General features: G+C 42.1%; 1 protein-coding gene across 4 annotated transcripts in view; it reads left to right on the top strand.

Annotated features, from left to right (window-relative positions):
- ARIH2 (ariadne RBR E3 ubiquitin protein ligase 2) overlaps nucleotides 1-17,240 on the top strand; it is a 32,838-nt gene that overhangs the window by 782 nt on the left and 14,816 nt on the right. The window contains exons 1-3 of one of the 4 annotated variants that reach the window (XM_027640819.1): nucleotides 8-91; nucleotides 3,852-4,199; nucleotides 16,935-17,002. In XM_027640819.1, coding sequence (XP_027496620.1) covers nucleotides 3,951-4,199; nucleotides 16,935-17,002 — 317 coding nt within the window. In that variant the 5' untranslated portion in view covers nucleotides 8-91; nucleotides 3,852-3,950. Of the gene's footprint in view, nucleotides 1-7; nucleotides 92-387; nucleotides 474-3,851; nucleotides 4,200-16,934; nucleotides 17,003-17,240 lie in introns of those variants that run through there. The other 3 variants (XM_027640821.1, XM_027640820.1, XM_027640822.1) reach the window with 3 other exon arrangements.

Raw genomic sequence — 17,240 nt, 5'->3', positions numbered from 1 at the left:
CCCGGCCCCGCCCCGCCTGGCGGAGGTGACGCACCGGGCCGGCGGTTCCGGCGCGCAGGAGGAGCTCTGGGGCCGCTCCGCCGCCCGCCCGGTAAGTGCGGGGCCGGGCCGGGCCGGGGGTCCCGCCGGGGCCGGGGCCGATCCCGAGCCCGACGGGTGGGACACGCGGCCGCCGCTCCGTGCCCGGCGCTGAGCTCTGCGCTCCGCCCGGGAGGAGCCGCAGCCCCGGCGCTCTCGGGCTCCCTGGAACTGTGCGGGGGCTGTGCGGGCTGTGCGGGCTGTGCGGGGCTGTCCCCACTCGGCTGCTCCCGCCAGGTTTTCCTGCGCTGCTCTCCCACAAGTCAGCAGCGCTCTGGCCGTGCGGGACAAGCGCGGGGTCTGGGCTCGCCCGCATTCCTAAAGAATGGAGCCGAGGTAATTTCTATGGGCTGGGCACCGCTCTGCCCGAGCCCGGAGTGCCGTGGGATACAGAGGTGCGTGAAAAAACTGGTTAAAAGCGGCAGTAGGTTAGAAAGGGCAGGGATGAAATGGGTTAGATGAGTTGGGAAGGACAAGGCAGTCGTGATAGTGTGAACCGAGACTGGAAAAGCAGGAGGAGAGTGTGGATGTTCACGAGGGAGTGTGCAATGGCTGCAAGGAGGTCCCTGCAGAGTCATCTGTTACAAAAGGATGGGGAATCTTCTGGGTTCTCCATTTTGGGATGAAAAAAATCCTGTCTAAAAACTCAGTGGAGAAGGAACAGCGAGGTGTGCGCTGAGTGTGCAAGGAGGCAGGTGAGGATGATCCACAGATTATGGGTTTGGGTGACAAAGATGAAGATGCAATTAGCATTGTTGGCCAGCATGGAGCTGGGGCTTGTGGATGGTTTCAGGGGAAAGGGAGGGTGTCAGCCCGTTTAAAGGTTACAGGGATAAGTAGTTCAGGAGGCAGAATTGAGTTGTGCTTTCTTTGTTTCGGATAAAGAGGTGAAAGAAGAAAAAGCCATTTTAAATGGCTGTGAAATGTCAACAGAAAAAGAGGATGAGCATCCTCCAAAAGACTTTCTAGAGGAATCTCACAGAGATAGGCACAGACGGAAAGAAATCAGAAAAGAGAGATGTAGTGGGACGAGGTATGAGGTGGGATGACATAATGCCACTGGTGGTGGCATATTTGAAGGCTTATTGTTGCAAAAGACCTTGTTAAGAATTGTGTTGCAAAGCAGGAATCAGTGAGAGGGCATCTCTGTTGGAGGTGATGGAGAGCAGAGAGTAGGGGTGGGTGTGTTCCAGAGCTTCTGCAATAGGGGACTAAATTGTATCAGTGTTAGTGAAGATACACTAGTATCTCAGGCAAAGCTGGTAATGAAGGGCCTCATCCTCCCTTGGGTAGGAAAGCGATCTAAATATGGTTTAAAATGTTATTATCTGGTCTTGGAGATTATAGTGATTATTTAATCTAAATACTCTTTGGTTTTTTGATCCTTTTATTTGAGCTTAACGTCTTTATTGTCTCAAAAGTTCGTGCTATCAAGTATTAGCTGTGTCCTGTTTACTTTGTATTCAGAGTTTGCTATGTGAGCACTGGACTGAGTGTAGGTGAGGTGAGTTCTATTCCTGGTTTTCCTAGTATCCTCCTTTGCTTTGTCCTCAGAGCCTTCCCTCTCCCTTCACGTGTGTCCATGTGATTTTCAGTTAAGCTGGAAGTGAGCTCTTCCCTCGAGTGCTGGGGCAGGAGGCACAGAAGTCACCCAGTCTGCAGGCTGTTTTCTGCTTGACAGATCCATTTCCCCATTTGCCTGTGCAAAGCGTTCCTCTGTTTGTTCACAGAGCTGTGCTGGTGGCACAGAGGGATGTCTCTGCGCTCCTCCGAGCTCTCCCCGGTGACTGGTGTGGAACTGGGAAGTACTGGGCAGGCCTTTTATTCCACCTGGATATCTACAAACATCTCACTGCTCGGATGTGACTCGCCATGTGTTGGGATAGCAAATGGACCCAGTGTTTTGGTGGTTGTTTTTTTTTTTCTCCAGAGTACGAGATGATCTGAGTGAGTTTGGGAAGTTCCCCGACCTGTGAAATTTGGTCAGGCTTTGTGATACTCTGAGGTTGGCTGAACAAAGCTGCTGCACACTGGGCTGTTGATGACATGTTCACCGTGGGTTTAGAGTCTCAAATAAGTTATTCCTTTTAGCAGGTGAAGATCCATCACTTCTTTTATGCAAGAGATCAGTGTCAATACAGATTAAGCCCTGAACTGATGCATTAACTCTGAGTGGGGTAGAGGGAGGGACAATATAGATTTGCCTTGTGTCTACCAAATCAGATTTCACATCTGTCTCCTTCCAATATGGAGAGACTGTGTGTCTGTTCCTCTGAAATGCTATGGAAAGCAGTGCTATAAATTATTTGTGTGCTATGTGTGTTGTGGATAGCTAAGGAATCAAGAGGCAAATGAAAGGAAGGAAGACCAGAATTCAGGGGATAATATAATTAGCTGCTAGCCTTCATCCTCTCTCACTGGAGGTTTGTATCTGCTGAAATCACTGCAGGTCCTCAAATTAATTGTACATCGCTTCTCTTCCTGGTTATTCTCTGCTGCCTGGTCAGGTTACTGGAAACAGAAAACAAATTAGTTGAGGAAAAATAATGAAAATATATGGTTGAGATTTCCTGTGCTCTTAAGTCAGGATTCTCAAAGCTTTATTATGGTTTCCCCAGCAGCTACAAATTGCAGTACTGTGGGAATATATCTGAGTAGCAGAGCTAAGAACATAGTAATGCAAAATGGGAACATGTATAAGGAACCAAATACATGGTGCCTGTGGAAAATAGAGCTTTGATTTTATGTATATTTTTATATGTGAGATTTGGTTGCAGCATTGTTTTAAGTATTCTGTATTTAATATAGTCTCTCTAAATGAAATAATTTGGTTAAATGGAAATTTATGGCTAAATATGAGGTGACCAAAATTCAAGGTTGATTCGTGCTTTACTGCTGAACCTTTTCAAACTCAAATTCACATGGTTTAGTTACACAAGCAGATTTGTAGTTCAGATAAGAATCAGATATGTAAATTTTCCAATACAAGGGAGAATCTATTAAAAAAAGTTAGCTGTTCTGATTCTTCTTGAATAGCAGCTGTCAACACTTAAGCATAAATTTCTATGTTCAGAAGGTAATAAGTGTGTATTGAGAAGGTAATAAATCGAGAGAATTGATTTTATTTTCCCCTTCAGATGTAAGGCCCAAGTCACATGGCATCCAGTAGAACCTGCTGAAAGGGGTGAAATAATCCCACCATTTCTTTTGAGGTGGTATTGAAGACTGTTAAACACATACCCTGTGTGTATGTGAGACATCTCTTTACTTCTCTTATTTTCTAAAGTCCCACCTAATGGCTGTGGTTCTGAAGCAATATGGACTTGCACAGGGCATCACAGGTTGCCTTTCTAGCTACTGTGGTCATAGCTGAGGGGTTGGTGTTTCTCCTGTTAATGAAATGGATAAGGCTGCTGTTCTGCAGCAGTTCAGGCTGTTGATAAAAAACTTTGTCATAAATTCAGTTGTATCTCTGAAAAGATCTGTAGTGAAGGTTATTGCAAGTGTCAGAAGTCTCGGGGCCAGCACTGGGGACTAGGATTCAGTTTAATAACCCGATCTGCGAGGATTTGGACCTTGCCTGTAAGACCAGCCTTGGCTTTGAAGGTGCAAAGAGTTGCAATGGATCCAAACCAGGGATGTGCAGAGCAGAATCTTCTTTACCTGGGCCACTGGCTCAGCCCATTCCTGGCTGTTTGATCACATGTATGATGTTGACGTGGCCTCTCTTACAATTTCTTAGGCACAGAAAAAAATTGTTTTTCCTCCCTTAGGAAACAGAGCTCAGATGAAATCAAAAGAACGATAAAGTTTGGAGGAAAAAAAAGAAGCTGCGGTCGCTTTCCTGGTCTGCAGTTGGGCAGGGCATTAAGATGTCCGTGGACATGAACAGCCAGGGCTCTGACAGCAATGAAGAGGATTATGACCCTAATTGCGAGGAGGAGGAAGAGGATGAGGATCCTGGGGATATTGAGGATTATTATGATGGGGTAGCTAACGACGTGGAGCAGCAGGGAGCAGATGCCTTTGATCCAGAGGAATATCAGTTCACCTGCTTGACTTACAAGGAGTCGGAGAGCACTCTGAATGAACACATGGCCAGCTTGGCTGCCACGTTAAAGGTGAGGAAAGGTTTCTGCATTAACACAGGTGTAAAACAAGTCTGCAATTGAACAGGCAAGTGCTGAGAATACAGTTTGTTATAAAAGCTGTGGCAATATTACTGTTACGGGGGGGTTGGAGGAGCATTGTTGAAGGTCCCTTGTTCAAAACTGACTCAAAGGTTTCCATTTGTTACATACTGGTTTTGGGGCCTGAGAAACCTTCCTTTAATGAATATTGATTCTTTTTTTTTTTTACAGAGCTGAGCTTCATGACCAAAATTCCTGAGTTATAACTCTGCATTAAGACAATGCAAAGAGGATATGTAGGAAAAGAAACAAACCAAATCATAGATGGTGCACCTGTGTTTGAGGAGATAACTGACGAATAGGAAGACATGCTAAAACTTTGTCATTCTAGCAAAAACACCCTTCTTGGTTGTTTCTGAGAGAATAATTGTAGACTTTCAAAGACAGATCAGCTGTCATGCCAGGTATTAACCCTACTGTTGCAGTGACAGCAATTCAAGTACAATGAACTTGCCACCTCTTGTAGTGACTAATTCATCACAGAATAGCGACCCTCTGAGTCAGCTCCATGGTGTTATAAGACTTTTGTGACATTTTCTTTCTCTTTTTGTAACTGGTTACTGTACTGCACAACGTAAGAGGAGATTCCCTCTCTGCCCTGTGTACTTCAGTCCCAGAGCAGGTCAGAGGAAAACAGAGTTTTAAAACTTCTAGGTGTTGACACTGGGTTGGAATTACTGCTGCATCTACTTTCTAACAAGTCTCCTGGTGCTTATTCTGGACCAGCTCCTGAAAGCAGGACAGGTGACTGCAGCGTGTAAAAAAACCCAAAAAACCCCGTGTTGGATAGGTTTTGATTCCAGTTAATTTTATCTGAATCAAACATAATATAAAAATGAGAGAAATCTCATGATCTTTATTTTCATATCAGTGTCCTGGAGAAAAAATATAACCACAAAACCTGAGGACTATGAACCCATAAACAATAGGCTCTACAGGGCACCCATAATTTGTCCATTTTGTGATCTGTCGTGCTTGTTCACAGAATGTAGCACCTCAGAAAATGAAGTTTTACTTTTTCTTGCTGTTAAACCTGTGTCTGTAATTACTTCAAAACGTGCAGTTTGAGCTCTGAATGCCTGCAGTTCCCTACAGATTGTCAGAAAAGGGAGGCAACAGGAGAGTACAAGTGAGAATAGTTGGTCAGCACTTCTGATCCAGCTGCCAGTTGCTCTTGGTTCTTAGAGATTAAGTAAAGATTTAGAACAGCTTTTCTGCTCCTGACTGTTTGCCTTCACATGGAGCACCCTTCAAAGAGGTGACCCCTGCCATATTGTTCTCTTGAATTAAATTACCAAAAGCAATACTTTTAGTCTTTAAAATCAGGCCTCCAAAGTTAAAATAAACTTTCCAAGAGTTCTGAAGGTCTCATTGAGCAAATATAGCTGCCCAGATAATACCAACCCGGTAGCTCAAATCTCACCCCAAATACGACCTCAGGAGAGAATATTTTAGATGCCTTTTATATCAAGAATATGCCTGCATATTTACTTTTAAAATGAAGTGCTACACATTTTGCTTTGCGCGTGAGAAGATGAATTTAAATTTTGGGTAGAAACTTGAAAAGCTGTAATCTTGTAAACCACACACTAAGGCTTTAGCTCTTGACGTGCCACATTAACTCTCTGTTCTCTAGCAACAGTAGTGCAATAATTGCACTTTTCTTGGAAATCTGTTGTGTATCTGCAGCACGTACCTTTTGTTTCCTGACATACTTTCTTACAATACTTCAGCAACCCTGTCTCTTCCTTCCCCTCTACCCCCAAGGAAACTTGTGATTTTGTTAGTTTTCTGAGTAAAAACAATTAGTGTTGAATTAGCAAGTACTGAGAAGAAGGAAATGGAATAGAGCATGTTGAACTATTTGTTATCATTATTTTCCATGAACTTAATGGATACATGTAAAAAGGGGCAGACTTGTCCAAGAACTTTATTAACTTCCTTTTTCTCTTAATTTGCTTGAGCTCTAAGAATTACATTTTCTTTTTAGACTATCTTTCATGATGTCTTGAGTTTTCTTGTATAGTGATGATTTTAATTTTTTTTTTTGGAGCCTCTAATTAATTTTGTTGATTTCATCTCCTTTACTTTTTTAATAGGCAGTGAATGTGGAGGACATGATATCTGAGAGATTTGCTATTGCAAGAAATTGGCAGATTGATACAATTCCCTAAAGCAAAGAAAAAAGAAATGCAATAAATGGCTCAAAGCCATGTTTGAATGTTCTGCCACTGTGTTGCCATTAGGTGATTTGCTTTCTGAAGGCTAAATTGGAGGGAGGGGGATTGTATCAAGTGTGGTTTTGCTCTGTGATATATTGTCTACACACTTTAAAGACCAGAAATAGGACTTCAGAGCTTTAAGTCTTCATACTTGCAATCTGTGCTGTTCTTGGCTAATAACAGTCTAAATAAATAGTATTTTATTTGCTCTGCTCATTAACCCTCAATGTTTGGTTTTCAAACTGTTTTGTTCAGCTATTTCAGACTGATTGTTGAATTCCTATTTTTTTAAAAGCATTGAGGTAAAGGGTGATCCTTCTTGGAAACATTGGCTACCTGCTTTCATTCCCTGTGAGTCACAGCTGACCTTGTTCTCACTCCTGCTGAAGGCAGAGAACTGAACAAACCTTGCATTGACTGGTTAACTTCAGGTCAGGTGTGAACACCCTGTGAATGTTTAAAAGCTTGCATGGAACATCGAAAGAGAAACTCTCTTCAACAAAATGTTTGTGCTTTATCTGCCCCAACAAGAGACAAAATTCAGTGAAAATCTGAAGTCTGATAAAAGCATGAGACCCTGCATGTATGTAGATGGATGTCCTTGTATCTTCTACTGTCATAGGAAACTTACCTTGAATTCTTCTGACTTGCTTTTTATCAGGTGGGGAATTCTGAATAGGAAAATTAGTGCAAGCAAGGTAGCAGTAGACTAAACCAGCTGCATGGCAGGCCTACAACTACAGTAGTGGTTATCCCAGCACCATATAGAAGCTAGAGGGACTTTATAAGTATTACTCTGAAAGTTTCTCCTTGTTTTGGTCTTAATAAGTACTGCAGGTTTATTGGTTTTAAAGGAAAATAAGCGGAAATCTTTGCTCCTTGGTTAGTGCAGTTAATCTAAAGGTCTGTGGAGGGTTCAGTTAATACCCTGACTAAAATTAGGACAGGCTATCTGTGTTGAAACATGCCAGATGAAAATCTCAAACTAGTACCCAAAACTGTGGTTCTCTGACCAAAAGGCCTGTGAATTGAAGTAGATAATTTTTAATTCCTCAAAAGGTCACTTGACCACAGTCAACACTCGTGAAGGACAGTGCTCTTGAAAGCACAGTGGCCTGTATTGCCTACAGACCAGCAAAGGGATTTACAACAGTCTGTTTTAAAAAATAAATGGAAGATACAGTATCTTTCAAAAGTAATGAATTAAAATTGTATAGTAATAAGTTTACTTTTAAGATAACTCTTGTCATTGAGTGATTGTGGGTCCTGGAGTGGCATATCAGTAGATGCAAACAGTGAGATACTCAGCAGTGGTACAAACAAAGTTGACCCTGTCACTGACAAGCAATTAAGTGTGTGATGAGGTCATATTGTTTTTGTTTGTGAATGACACTTCCTGGCTCTGCTGAGGGTCCCCATACCAGTCTGCAGTGTCTGTGATGCTTCAAATAAGTGGCGGTAGTTTGTCTGTTTCAGTGATGAGGTGGATCTTTCTAGTGTTTACTTTTTTTTTTAACTCGTGGTATAAACCACCAGATAAAAAAATTGCAATTAGAATTTATGAAAAAAATGTAACCTTAATTTTAGGTTAAGCTGATTGTCAGTCATGAGGAAACTATGATATTTCTGCACATTTAGCAAGGAAAGACAGTTGTGTTGTTTTACAGACAATTGATACTGGTGTAGCCTTTCCACTAAAACCAAAGGAATTGTAAGACTGAAGAACTTATAATTTTCACTTCACTGATGTGAGTAATCTGCTAATATTTACCAGACAGCAAAAAGCTTACTTCCCTTGCTTCTTGAAATAACAGCTTATGATGTGAGATTTTTTAACCCTGTCCCTTGAATAATAAATAAATCTTGGTAGATGCAAAAAATATTTGATATCATGACATAATTCTGAATCTGTTAATCCATGTTATCACTACTGTTCTTACAAAGATAAACCAGCTTTCATATACTCTTGCTCACTGTACTGACATTATGTCTCTTAGTGCAACCAGATTCGTATTTGCTCGTAAAAACACAGCCCTCAGAGACTGCTCCACACACTCAAATTGCGCTGACACAGGACAGTTAGTTTGTAGAGCTGCCTGGTGAATGCTGGCAGTGCTCCTTTTCAAATACCATCTTCAGCAGATCCAGAGTCATGTGTGTGGGGACTGGCAGCCCGTGTGAGCGGCTCTTCCCGAAGGAGCCAGCGCTCGCCGCACGCACGTTCCCTGTGGTCACAAACCATCCGTAAAGAGCCAGATGTGAGGACACAGATGTACGTGTGTGCCTCGCTGTATCACTGTGCAAACCCTGACCCAGAGTGTGCTGCTGGGTGCTGCTTATCTGAACAAACCTGCAGTGGTGCATAGTCATCCTTTTGGATGCCATAATTACTTCATGAAACTTTACGTGACATAAAATGACAGTATTAAAGCCTGGCTGTGCCAAAGTACCTCAGGTACAGGAGAGGGGTTCAAGCCCCTTTAAGTATTAAAATGCATGTACGTAAGAACAGGGTTTCAGAAATTTATGTTCAAAGTTGAAGTCCGTAAGAACCAACACTGGTAAGTATTAGTAAGCAGTAAATATTTCAATATCATGCATTATAAATGGTAGAACCTGATAGGCGATTTTGACTTCTCCACAGAACCCCTGTGGTGCTGTTTGGCAATGATAATACACTATTATGAAGTACTCTTAAACCCTAGATTAGTCAGGACTTGCAGGTTTATATCTATACTGTGTTCTGTGTTTTAATACCAAGCCAACATTAGGTGGGACTTCCACCCTGAAGCTGTAACCCTTAGGAACATTCATGTTTGAGACATACCTTTGTCCTTTACCTGTTTTTGTTTCCAAACAAAGGGATCCTGGAAGTTCTGCTATGAGAAAGCCATGTTGTTGCCTATCAGATCCACAGTGCCAATATTTCAGTAGAATCAGGAGGACATGAATGTGTCTGTAACTCTCTACAGCATGCAGGTTTTTTGGCTCATAAAGGTGGTTTTGTTTTTTTAAAAGTAACTTTGTAGACTTGTGAACAGGATAAAAGAGCTGGCTGGAGAGTCCAGACCTTGCAACCTTTGACAACTTCAGGGAGTCATTTGAGGAGAGAAATCAGTTTTGTTACTGCCCAGGACTGCTGAAACTCTCAACTTGATTGGCAAAATGAGCTACAAATGTGGAGGGTGATTATAGCCCACACATTTCTTTGTGATTCACACCTTAAGTGTATCTTACAGCCAGTATGACTCTGCAGTGAGCAAAAAAAACTCTGCTCGCAGCTGTTGATGAGTATGATCTTGGTGGGAGGTAGAGGCAAGACACAAGTCATTAAAAATGCCAAACAATCTTTCAGTAACTTTTTCATGTTGCAGGCTTACAGCTGGACAATATGATCACAGGAGCAACATGAAGCAGCTGAACACATTGCCAAATTTGTGCTGTGCCTATTAAGGGTGGTGCAGCAGAAACGAGCTGTGTTGAGCACTGTGAAACAGTGTTTTACAAAGCAGATGTTCCTCCTCTTCATCTTTTTATAACAACAGGAAAATGCCCTTAGAAGTTGGGGTTGTCAAGTAAAGGACTGTGTTATTTAGAACTGAACATGGATTATTCACTGCAGAATTACCAGAGCTCTGCTCCACTGTGGCTGTGAGCACACACCAGTTCTGCCCAGTTTGGGTTGGCTACCCAGTGTTCTGAGCCACTGCTCATGACTATGTGGATTGGGGTTATTACCTGACCTTCACTTCCTTCCTGTGCATGCTCCACATCATCCTTTGTCAGCCAGAAGGAATTGTCCACTTCTCCTGTGTTTCGTTGGGAAAGCACCTCGACAGGGGCTGTGCAGTGGGGTTTGGCAGCGTTCAGGGAGCACAGGGCAGGGTGAGCTGGGCATTGATGCTCTCACACTGTGTCAAACTAGAAAAAATAACTGCAGTGAGGACTGCTGGGGAGTCTCGTGTCAATCTTATATCTGTGTGCTGTCTTACAGCTCTCTTGCTGCATATCTTTCGCTCTAAATCTCTTGAAGAAAGAATCTCGTAGCTGTTTTGTAATAATGCCTTCTGGCGTACCAGTTTGCTTAAGTGTTTCTTTTCTTTTAATATTTGTTTCTGAATTTTCCCAGGAAGAATAGCCTAACAGCTTGAGAAATACGTATGTTGAGATTTCCTAGCTGAGTCCTACTGATCCTGTTTGTTGGCAGCTGCAGCTGAAATTGTTGCTGTCCTGTGTAGGAGAGCAGATGGATTAAAACAATGTGTAAGTGTGGAGAAGGAGCTAGAATTTAACCCCAGATCCCCTTTCTTCAGTATGTGGCCAACTAGGTCATGCACTGACAGCTTCACAACCATGGTGTAACACCAGCAGTATTTGTCATTCCCAAACTGCACTCTGCCTCCTAAATATGCGTCTAATCTTGCAGACTGATACCAGGTCTCTGCATGCCAGCAGGTGAGTGACAGGGAACAGATTAAAACCCTGTGATGAAGCAGAGCTCGTGTAGTGCTGTTTGTCAAGACCTTTCCATGGTATTGAGAGTGCAGCTACAGACTCTAAATCACACTTCTTTCCCTGGTGCAGCCTGCAGTCTGTAATCAGGAGAGGGCCTGAAATGTCAGACAAATTGTAATCAATCCTATGTGTGACCTAAAGGTGGATGGCTTTTTCTCACTTTTTTTTTATTTTGACTGAACCCAAGAAAGAAAGAATGTGGGGATGTGATTTTGGATTAACTTTGTCAGTTTTTCCTGATAAATGAAATTAATTTAAGTTCAATTTTGAGAACGACCTTCCTATGCTCAGAAACCTGTAACAGATATGGAAGACTTTGCTATAAGACTTTGAAAGCTTGGGATATTTATGGCAGGTGATGTGAATCACATCTCAAGCCCCTGCAACCTCCTGAGCTTTCTACTAGGATTGCATTTTGGAATTCTGCTTAAAGGAGAGGTAGATCAAAGCAAAGGACAAAATGTGGTCCAAAAAAAGCTTTTGGTTGCCCTTTTATTTTTTATTAATTCCTTATATTTTTGCAATTTTCTGAGAAATCCTCCAGTAAAAACAGGGCAGTCATGTAGTTTTTCCAGTGGGATGTGAAGGGGGTCAGATCTACTTCCCCCAAGAGAAACGAGTGTAAAGTAGAATTTTTTCCATTTGTGGGTCACTTTCCTTACCTCAGTATCCTGAAGGAAAGTGTGTCTGAAAGGATTTTTTTCTTCAGTGAAATTACTCAATAGGAATTATGGTTTCTCTCTAAGGTGTTACTCTACTGCCAACTCAGTTCAGTCTCTATTTTGCTGTAGTTTCTCACCAACAGAAACAGTTTCAGAGGCTTTTGCTCTGTGTGTTTTTACTGTTGTAAAGAATTTCAGTGTGTTTTTAGAGGTTTTGATGCAATGCACAAACTAATAACTTTTGAAGTTCATCCTTTCCTTGTAGAACTCACAAAAACTATTTGTGGATTAAAACAAATGCTTCTCAAGATTAATCCTATTTGCTTAAAGCTTTTTGTATAAAAACCTTTGATTAGGCAAAATACAAGAAATGGAAACTACATTTCTTTATGCCAGGTTTGTGTTCCTCTTGGCCAGACATTTCAGTGCAACCCTGATCTAACAGGAATTGTCAGCTTGGTGCAAAGCCATGGGATGTCAGCTCCAACCAGATCCTATCATCTCCAACTCGTTCTGAATTGAATCTGTTTGAGAATCACGTGATGATCATTGTTTTAAATTCCTGATACCATATCTCTGCAAAAATGAGGATTGAAACACACCTCCAAAAAATAGGCCATCCCTTTGAGAAAAGTGAAATGAACTCCTGAGATATGCATGTGACATAAATATGTATGAGCAATTTTTGTAGAATGTAAGCTCTACAAAAGACAGGGGTTTTTTAGCTTTTAGGAAACATTTCTGTGCGAATTAACAACTGTCAAAGTGGCATGGTTAAAAAGATTTTCCTGCTGTAGAGAGATGAAGCTTCGACTCTTCAAACAACTTGGCTTATCTGGAGAACCAAGTTGAGACATAGTTGTTTTAGAGCCCTCTAAACACAGCAAAGTACCTGCAGAGATTCTTTACAAATTCTTTTGATATTGTCTTGTCTTAAAGAGTGCCAGACTCTTTTCACACTTCAGAAGTGTGAGAGTTTTGCTTATCTTGGAGAGTAAAGAACCCAGGAGATAAACGTAGATAGAAATAATAATGTCAAAAAAAAGCCTGTGCAAAAAACCCGTGCACTACTCTAGAAAATGGATAGAGGTGTGTTTAATGTGATGGCATCACTACTTTATTCTACTTTCAGAATCTAATTTTGTCCAGCACTATGTAAAATTTTCAGACTTTTTTTACAACTCCTATAGAGTCTTTCCCTTATGCAGAGCAGCTTCCTCTTGGCACCCTTGCTGTGTGCATAGGCACTGTGCCCCTTTTCCAGTGCACTGATCAACATTAGTGTTTGGTGCCCATTTCTGGCAATCAACAGCCCTCTATCACTGGTTAGTCAGAGTTAAGCTGGTGGAAGTTTGGAAGAGGCTTCTGAGATGATCAAGTTCCTGTTTTAAAACAAAGCTGGAAATTGCAGATTGGATGAAATTCGCTCCATTCAGCTTTGCTGCCATATCATGAAGAAAGAAGCCTGGTCTTCACTTGGAAATTTTCCAGATTCACATTGGGACTGAACTGATCTTTAATATCAAAGTTTTAACCTGGTGGTGGGGAAATGAAAGTGGGGAGAAGAAAAAAATTTTTAGCATGACTATGGCTTTCAGCTTCTACACTTTAATAAGTCTAATTCCAGATAGAGGAGTTCTGGAGAAGTCAGGCTCTGTAGAAGCATTGGCACAACTGATCAATTGCTGGCAAAACTGAAATAGAAGTGCAACATCTAGAATATGCATTCCCTTCTGCACTGGGGTCTGTAGAAGTATTTTACTGACACAATCTGCTGCCAGCAAGACACCAAGTGGGCTGTGTCACTGCCTGTTTTGGTTCTTAGCATTCTGAAATGGGAGTAGGAAGGTTTAAACAAAGTAGACAATTTATCATAATTATCATAATTCAGATGCATAATTTTTTTTTTATTTGTTTTGTGTCTGAGGCCAAGCGTTATTGTTCCTGGATAAACTGAGATTCTTGTGGCACCTGGTGACTGATAGGGGAGTGACTAGGAGCTCTTTCTGAGATGGTTTTTTAAGTTTGAGGTCTTTCAGTGTATGAAACTTCTGGCTGTCCAGGAAATGCTTTATTGGACAGTATCAGCTTTGGTACATTCCTTCTTCTTACTGTAAGGTAATGAATTATGTACATATGGACCAAACTTCTGGTTGTAGTGGTATTTTTCTGCACTCAGCATGTTTTGGCTCGTGATTACAAAGAAATACTTGAACTATTCTAGGGTGTTATTGTGGAAGAACTGGCTGACTTGGTACAATCATTCAGTCATTGTGAATGTACAGTCATTGAAGAGGCTCGGGGTGCACTTCTAATCAATAGAAGCAGGCTTTTGTTAAACACTTGTTTTTCTTCTCATGCTTGTTTTCTGGAATGTCTTCAGTGGTGTTGGCTCCTGAAGATGTTCACGTTTGTCTTCTGAACTCCCAGCCTTGTGAGCAGGATGTAGGATGTGGTGAGACTCCACTCAGCAGGCACAGCCCCAGTGTTGTTAGTTGTCTGCTCCTCTCCCATCTCTCTTTCTTACAGTTTGAATGTTATCTATTTTTAACATGTAAGAACTAGTACTTCTATGCCAAGGAGACGGTGGGTATGTTGCTACAACTGTCTGACTCTGGGACTTCTGTTTTGCAAGATCACATGTGCTGCAATCAGGTAGTATCAAAAATTTTTCTTCTTCAGAGCTTTTATGAAAGTGGTCTCGTGTTATGAACCAGACTTTATGAGTTGAAAATGTTATATTCTTGCATGCTTTTATGATGAAAGTAGTAAAATTAGCACTACAGCTGATCCAGTCAGTGCTTCCACTTGGATCAAAATAGGAATGGTCACAGATACTTTGTTATTCTTCTAGATCTGTTAATCTGGCATCTTTCTGGAGCACTAATTCCACATTTTGCCTGACACATACCTTGGCTCAGAAGTATTTGGTTGTGTTAGGATAGGTTGTTAGATTTCAGAAATGTGTGTGCTATTTCTCTTTCTCTACTTCTTCATTCTTGAATGTATGTGGTTCCTCCTCAGGGAACAAGTAACTTCATGGAATCTTGATGTCACAGGAGATGCTATACCTCAGGCTCTGAAAATCCAACTGACAAATAGTAATTTTTATATGTTACAGATCAACCTCCCAACTGAAAAATAGTAATTTTTATATGTTACAGATCAACCTCCCATTTAAGTCTGGCAGCTTGTTTTCTTTTGTCAGGATGGTAGTTCTTCCTTACTGCTACTGAGAAATAGCTTCACTTCTGTTAGAGAATGATTCATTACCATGTGGTTTGCATTTGTAGGAAGCCAGTCTTGTAGAGACCACATTCCTGATGCTTGTTTGTTTTACAGACTCAAATGCAGATGTTTTCCTTGTACAAACAAGTCAGAGGTGTCTGTCTGGGTCTGCCAGGCTGGGGGCTTAAGATAACAACCAGGCTGGCAGTGGCACTTGATCTGTGCAGACTGTGTGTGTTGGCAGCAGCAGCCCTGTGTGCCATGCTCCATCTCATCACAGGCTTCTGTGTTGGGAGGGAGGGAGGGAGGGCAGCACTGCCTGGCAGCCTTTGTTTTCAGGGGGTCACATCACATTGCTGGTCAAGTTGGGGAAGGTAATATGGCAGATCTTGCACAGCGTGAGCTAATGCTGCGGTTCTTCTAGAAAAAGGATTATTCGTACATTGAAAATACTCTTTTATTACTGGGATTTCTTAGTGGCCAGCAAAGTGGGCACATCAGAATGTAGAGATGGATAAGAGTCAATTAAACACCGTCTGCGTTGTATGTAAGGGCTGCAGTGGTTTAGCTCCCTGAACCAACACTGAAAACGTCCAGCGCTGACAAATGCCAGTGCAGGACTGGGGCAGTATCATGTGGCAGCAATAGGTCAGTTGTGTTGTGAAGCTGCACCTCTTCAGCAGGGTGGACTTGGAAGAGTAATGACTGTGCTGCCCCCAGATTTGCAGAGCCTGAGTGTTTTGTAGGAAGAGTGACCATTGCTTGTTTTTCCTTCCAGGATTGTGTTGGTGTTGCTGTCCAGGATTGTGTTGGTGTTGCTGTGTATCTGTGTTAAAAGTACATCCGATCCTGTGAATCACTTGTAGCAGGATTCAAGAAGGCTTATGGCATTTCAGCTGATGATTGGAACTGACAGCTTCTCTAGGGGAAAAAAAGCACAACTCTTCCTGCACCTAGGACAGAAGGAACTGTATTTTCTATATGCATAGTAAAAGTGCTTTGGTGATAGTTCATCTTGGAGTGCAGGAGGCAGAGCCCTTTTAATGTCAGAGTGTTTGAATGTAGAGTGTGACTCTGAACTTGCCCAGGTGCTTCCTAGCATGGAGAGGAATGAGGAGACATGGGTCATGAGCCTTCTGAATTCCCCTGGAAGAGCTGTATTTGCAAGACACCTGCTTTATTTGGACTCCAGGGCCTGATAAAGGCATGAAAGGGTCAAGGGGCAGGTTGAAGGTCCAGCAGCTCAGCAGATGTCTGTGATCTTGTTGGGCACAAGGCTTTTTGTGCAAGCAGATAAGTCCTTTTTTTCCTGAAATAAACTAATACATAGAAGTGAAGGAGAACTTGTTCGCTTGTGCCCTGGTAGCATGACTTTAAATGTCATGTTGCAGCATTCTGGAGGGTGCTCGGGCTAGCGTGGACTGTGCTGGTGCTTGCCAAGAGTCCACGTAATGCAAGCAGCTCTGCATGGAAGCAGTCCCTGTCACAGTAGCTTTCTATCTTCCTATTCCAATCCAGTATGTAACTTTTCTGCAGTGAAGGGCTGGGAAAATGTTTTGTGTTTTCCCCATGCCCTTTGCTGCCACAGCATCCTTGTGATTGCAGCCTGTTGCTGCTTCTCCAGCCCAGTAAGTGGTATCTGTCTGCCCTGAGGTTCTGACTTTGCACATTTAATGAGGATCCTGATCCCAGTCTGGTCTGGGCCTCCCAGGTGGTGGCCACAGTGAGGAGTCAATGTGGGGCTTCCATGAGCAGTTAAGCTAATCCAGTGAATTCTTGATTCCTTCCTCTCTGTATTGTTGTAACTAAGTATGTGAGTTAGTTGGGGTACATCCATGCTTCATTCCAACTTTTATATTGCAGATGTACTGGCTGTGAGCATTGTGCCTGGCAGTTTAATGTGAATTGAGTATCACTGGGATATTGTACTGAGTTTGTACAACTTAGTTTTAAATGAAAATCATAGCCCTAAGCAGAGGTGTGGCTTCAAAATGTGCCAAACTTGACTTTTTTTTTGTTTCCTTTTATTTTCCACTTAGGTATCACATGCTGTTGCAAAGCTAGTATTAGTTAGTTTCCACTGGCAAATCTCAGAGATTTTGGAAAGGTAAGTGTAAATAGTCTTATCTCTTTTGTGTTCAGTGCTTTTTTCCCTGGCTTTGCAGAAATGCTCAGGCTGCTCCCTAGGTGTGTTTTTGACAAGTATCTTTGGACCTGAAAGCAGGACATGCGGTCCATTCCAGAAAGCAGAGGAAAACCACTGATTTGTTTAGGCTGCACTGCCTGTAAGAAATTTATAAACAGGGAGAGGGGAGTGGTGGTGAATGTCTTTCAGTTTGAGGAAT

Source organism: Corapipo altera, unplaced genomic scaffold, assembly GCF_003945725.1.
Source record: "Corapipo altera isolate COAL_440 unplaced genomic scaffold, ASM394572v1 55, whole genome shotgun sequence".
Taxonomy (NCBI): Eukaryota; Metazoa; Chordata; class Aves; order Passeriformes; family Pipridae; genus Corapipo; species Corapipo altera.
The sequence above is the reverse complement of the archived record's forward strand: the minus strand, read 5'-3'. Positions and strand labels throughout refer to the sequence as shown.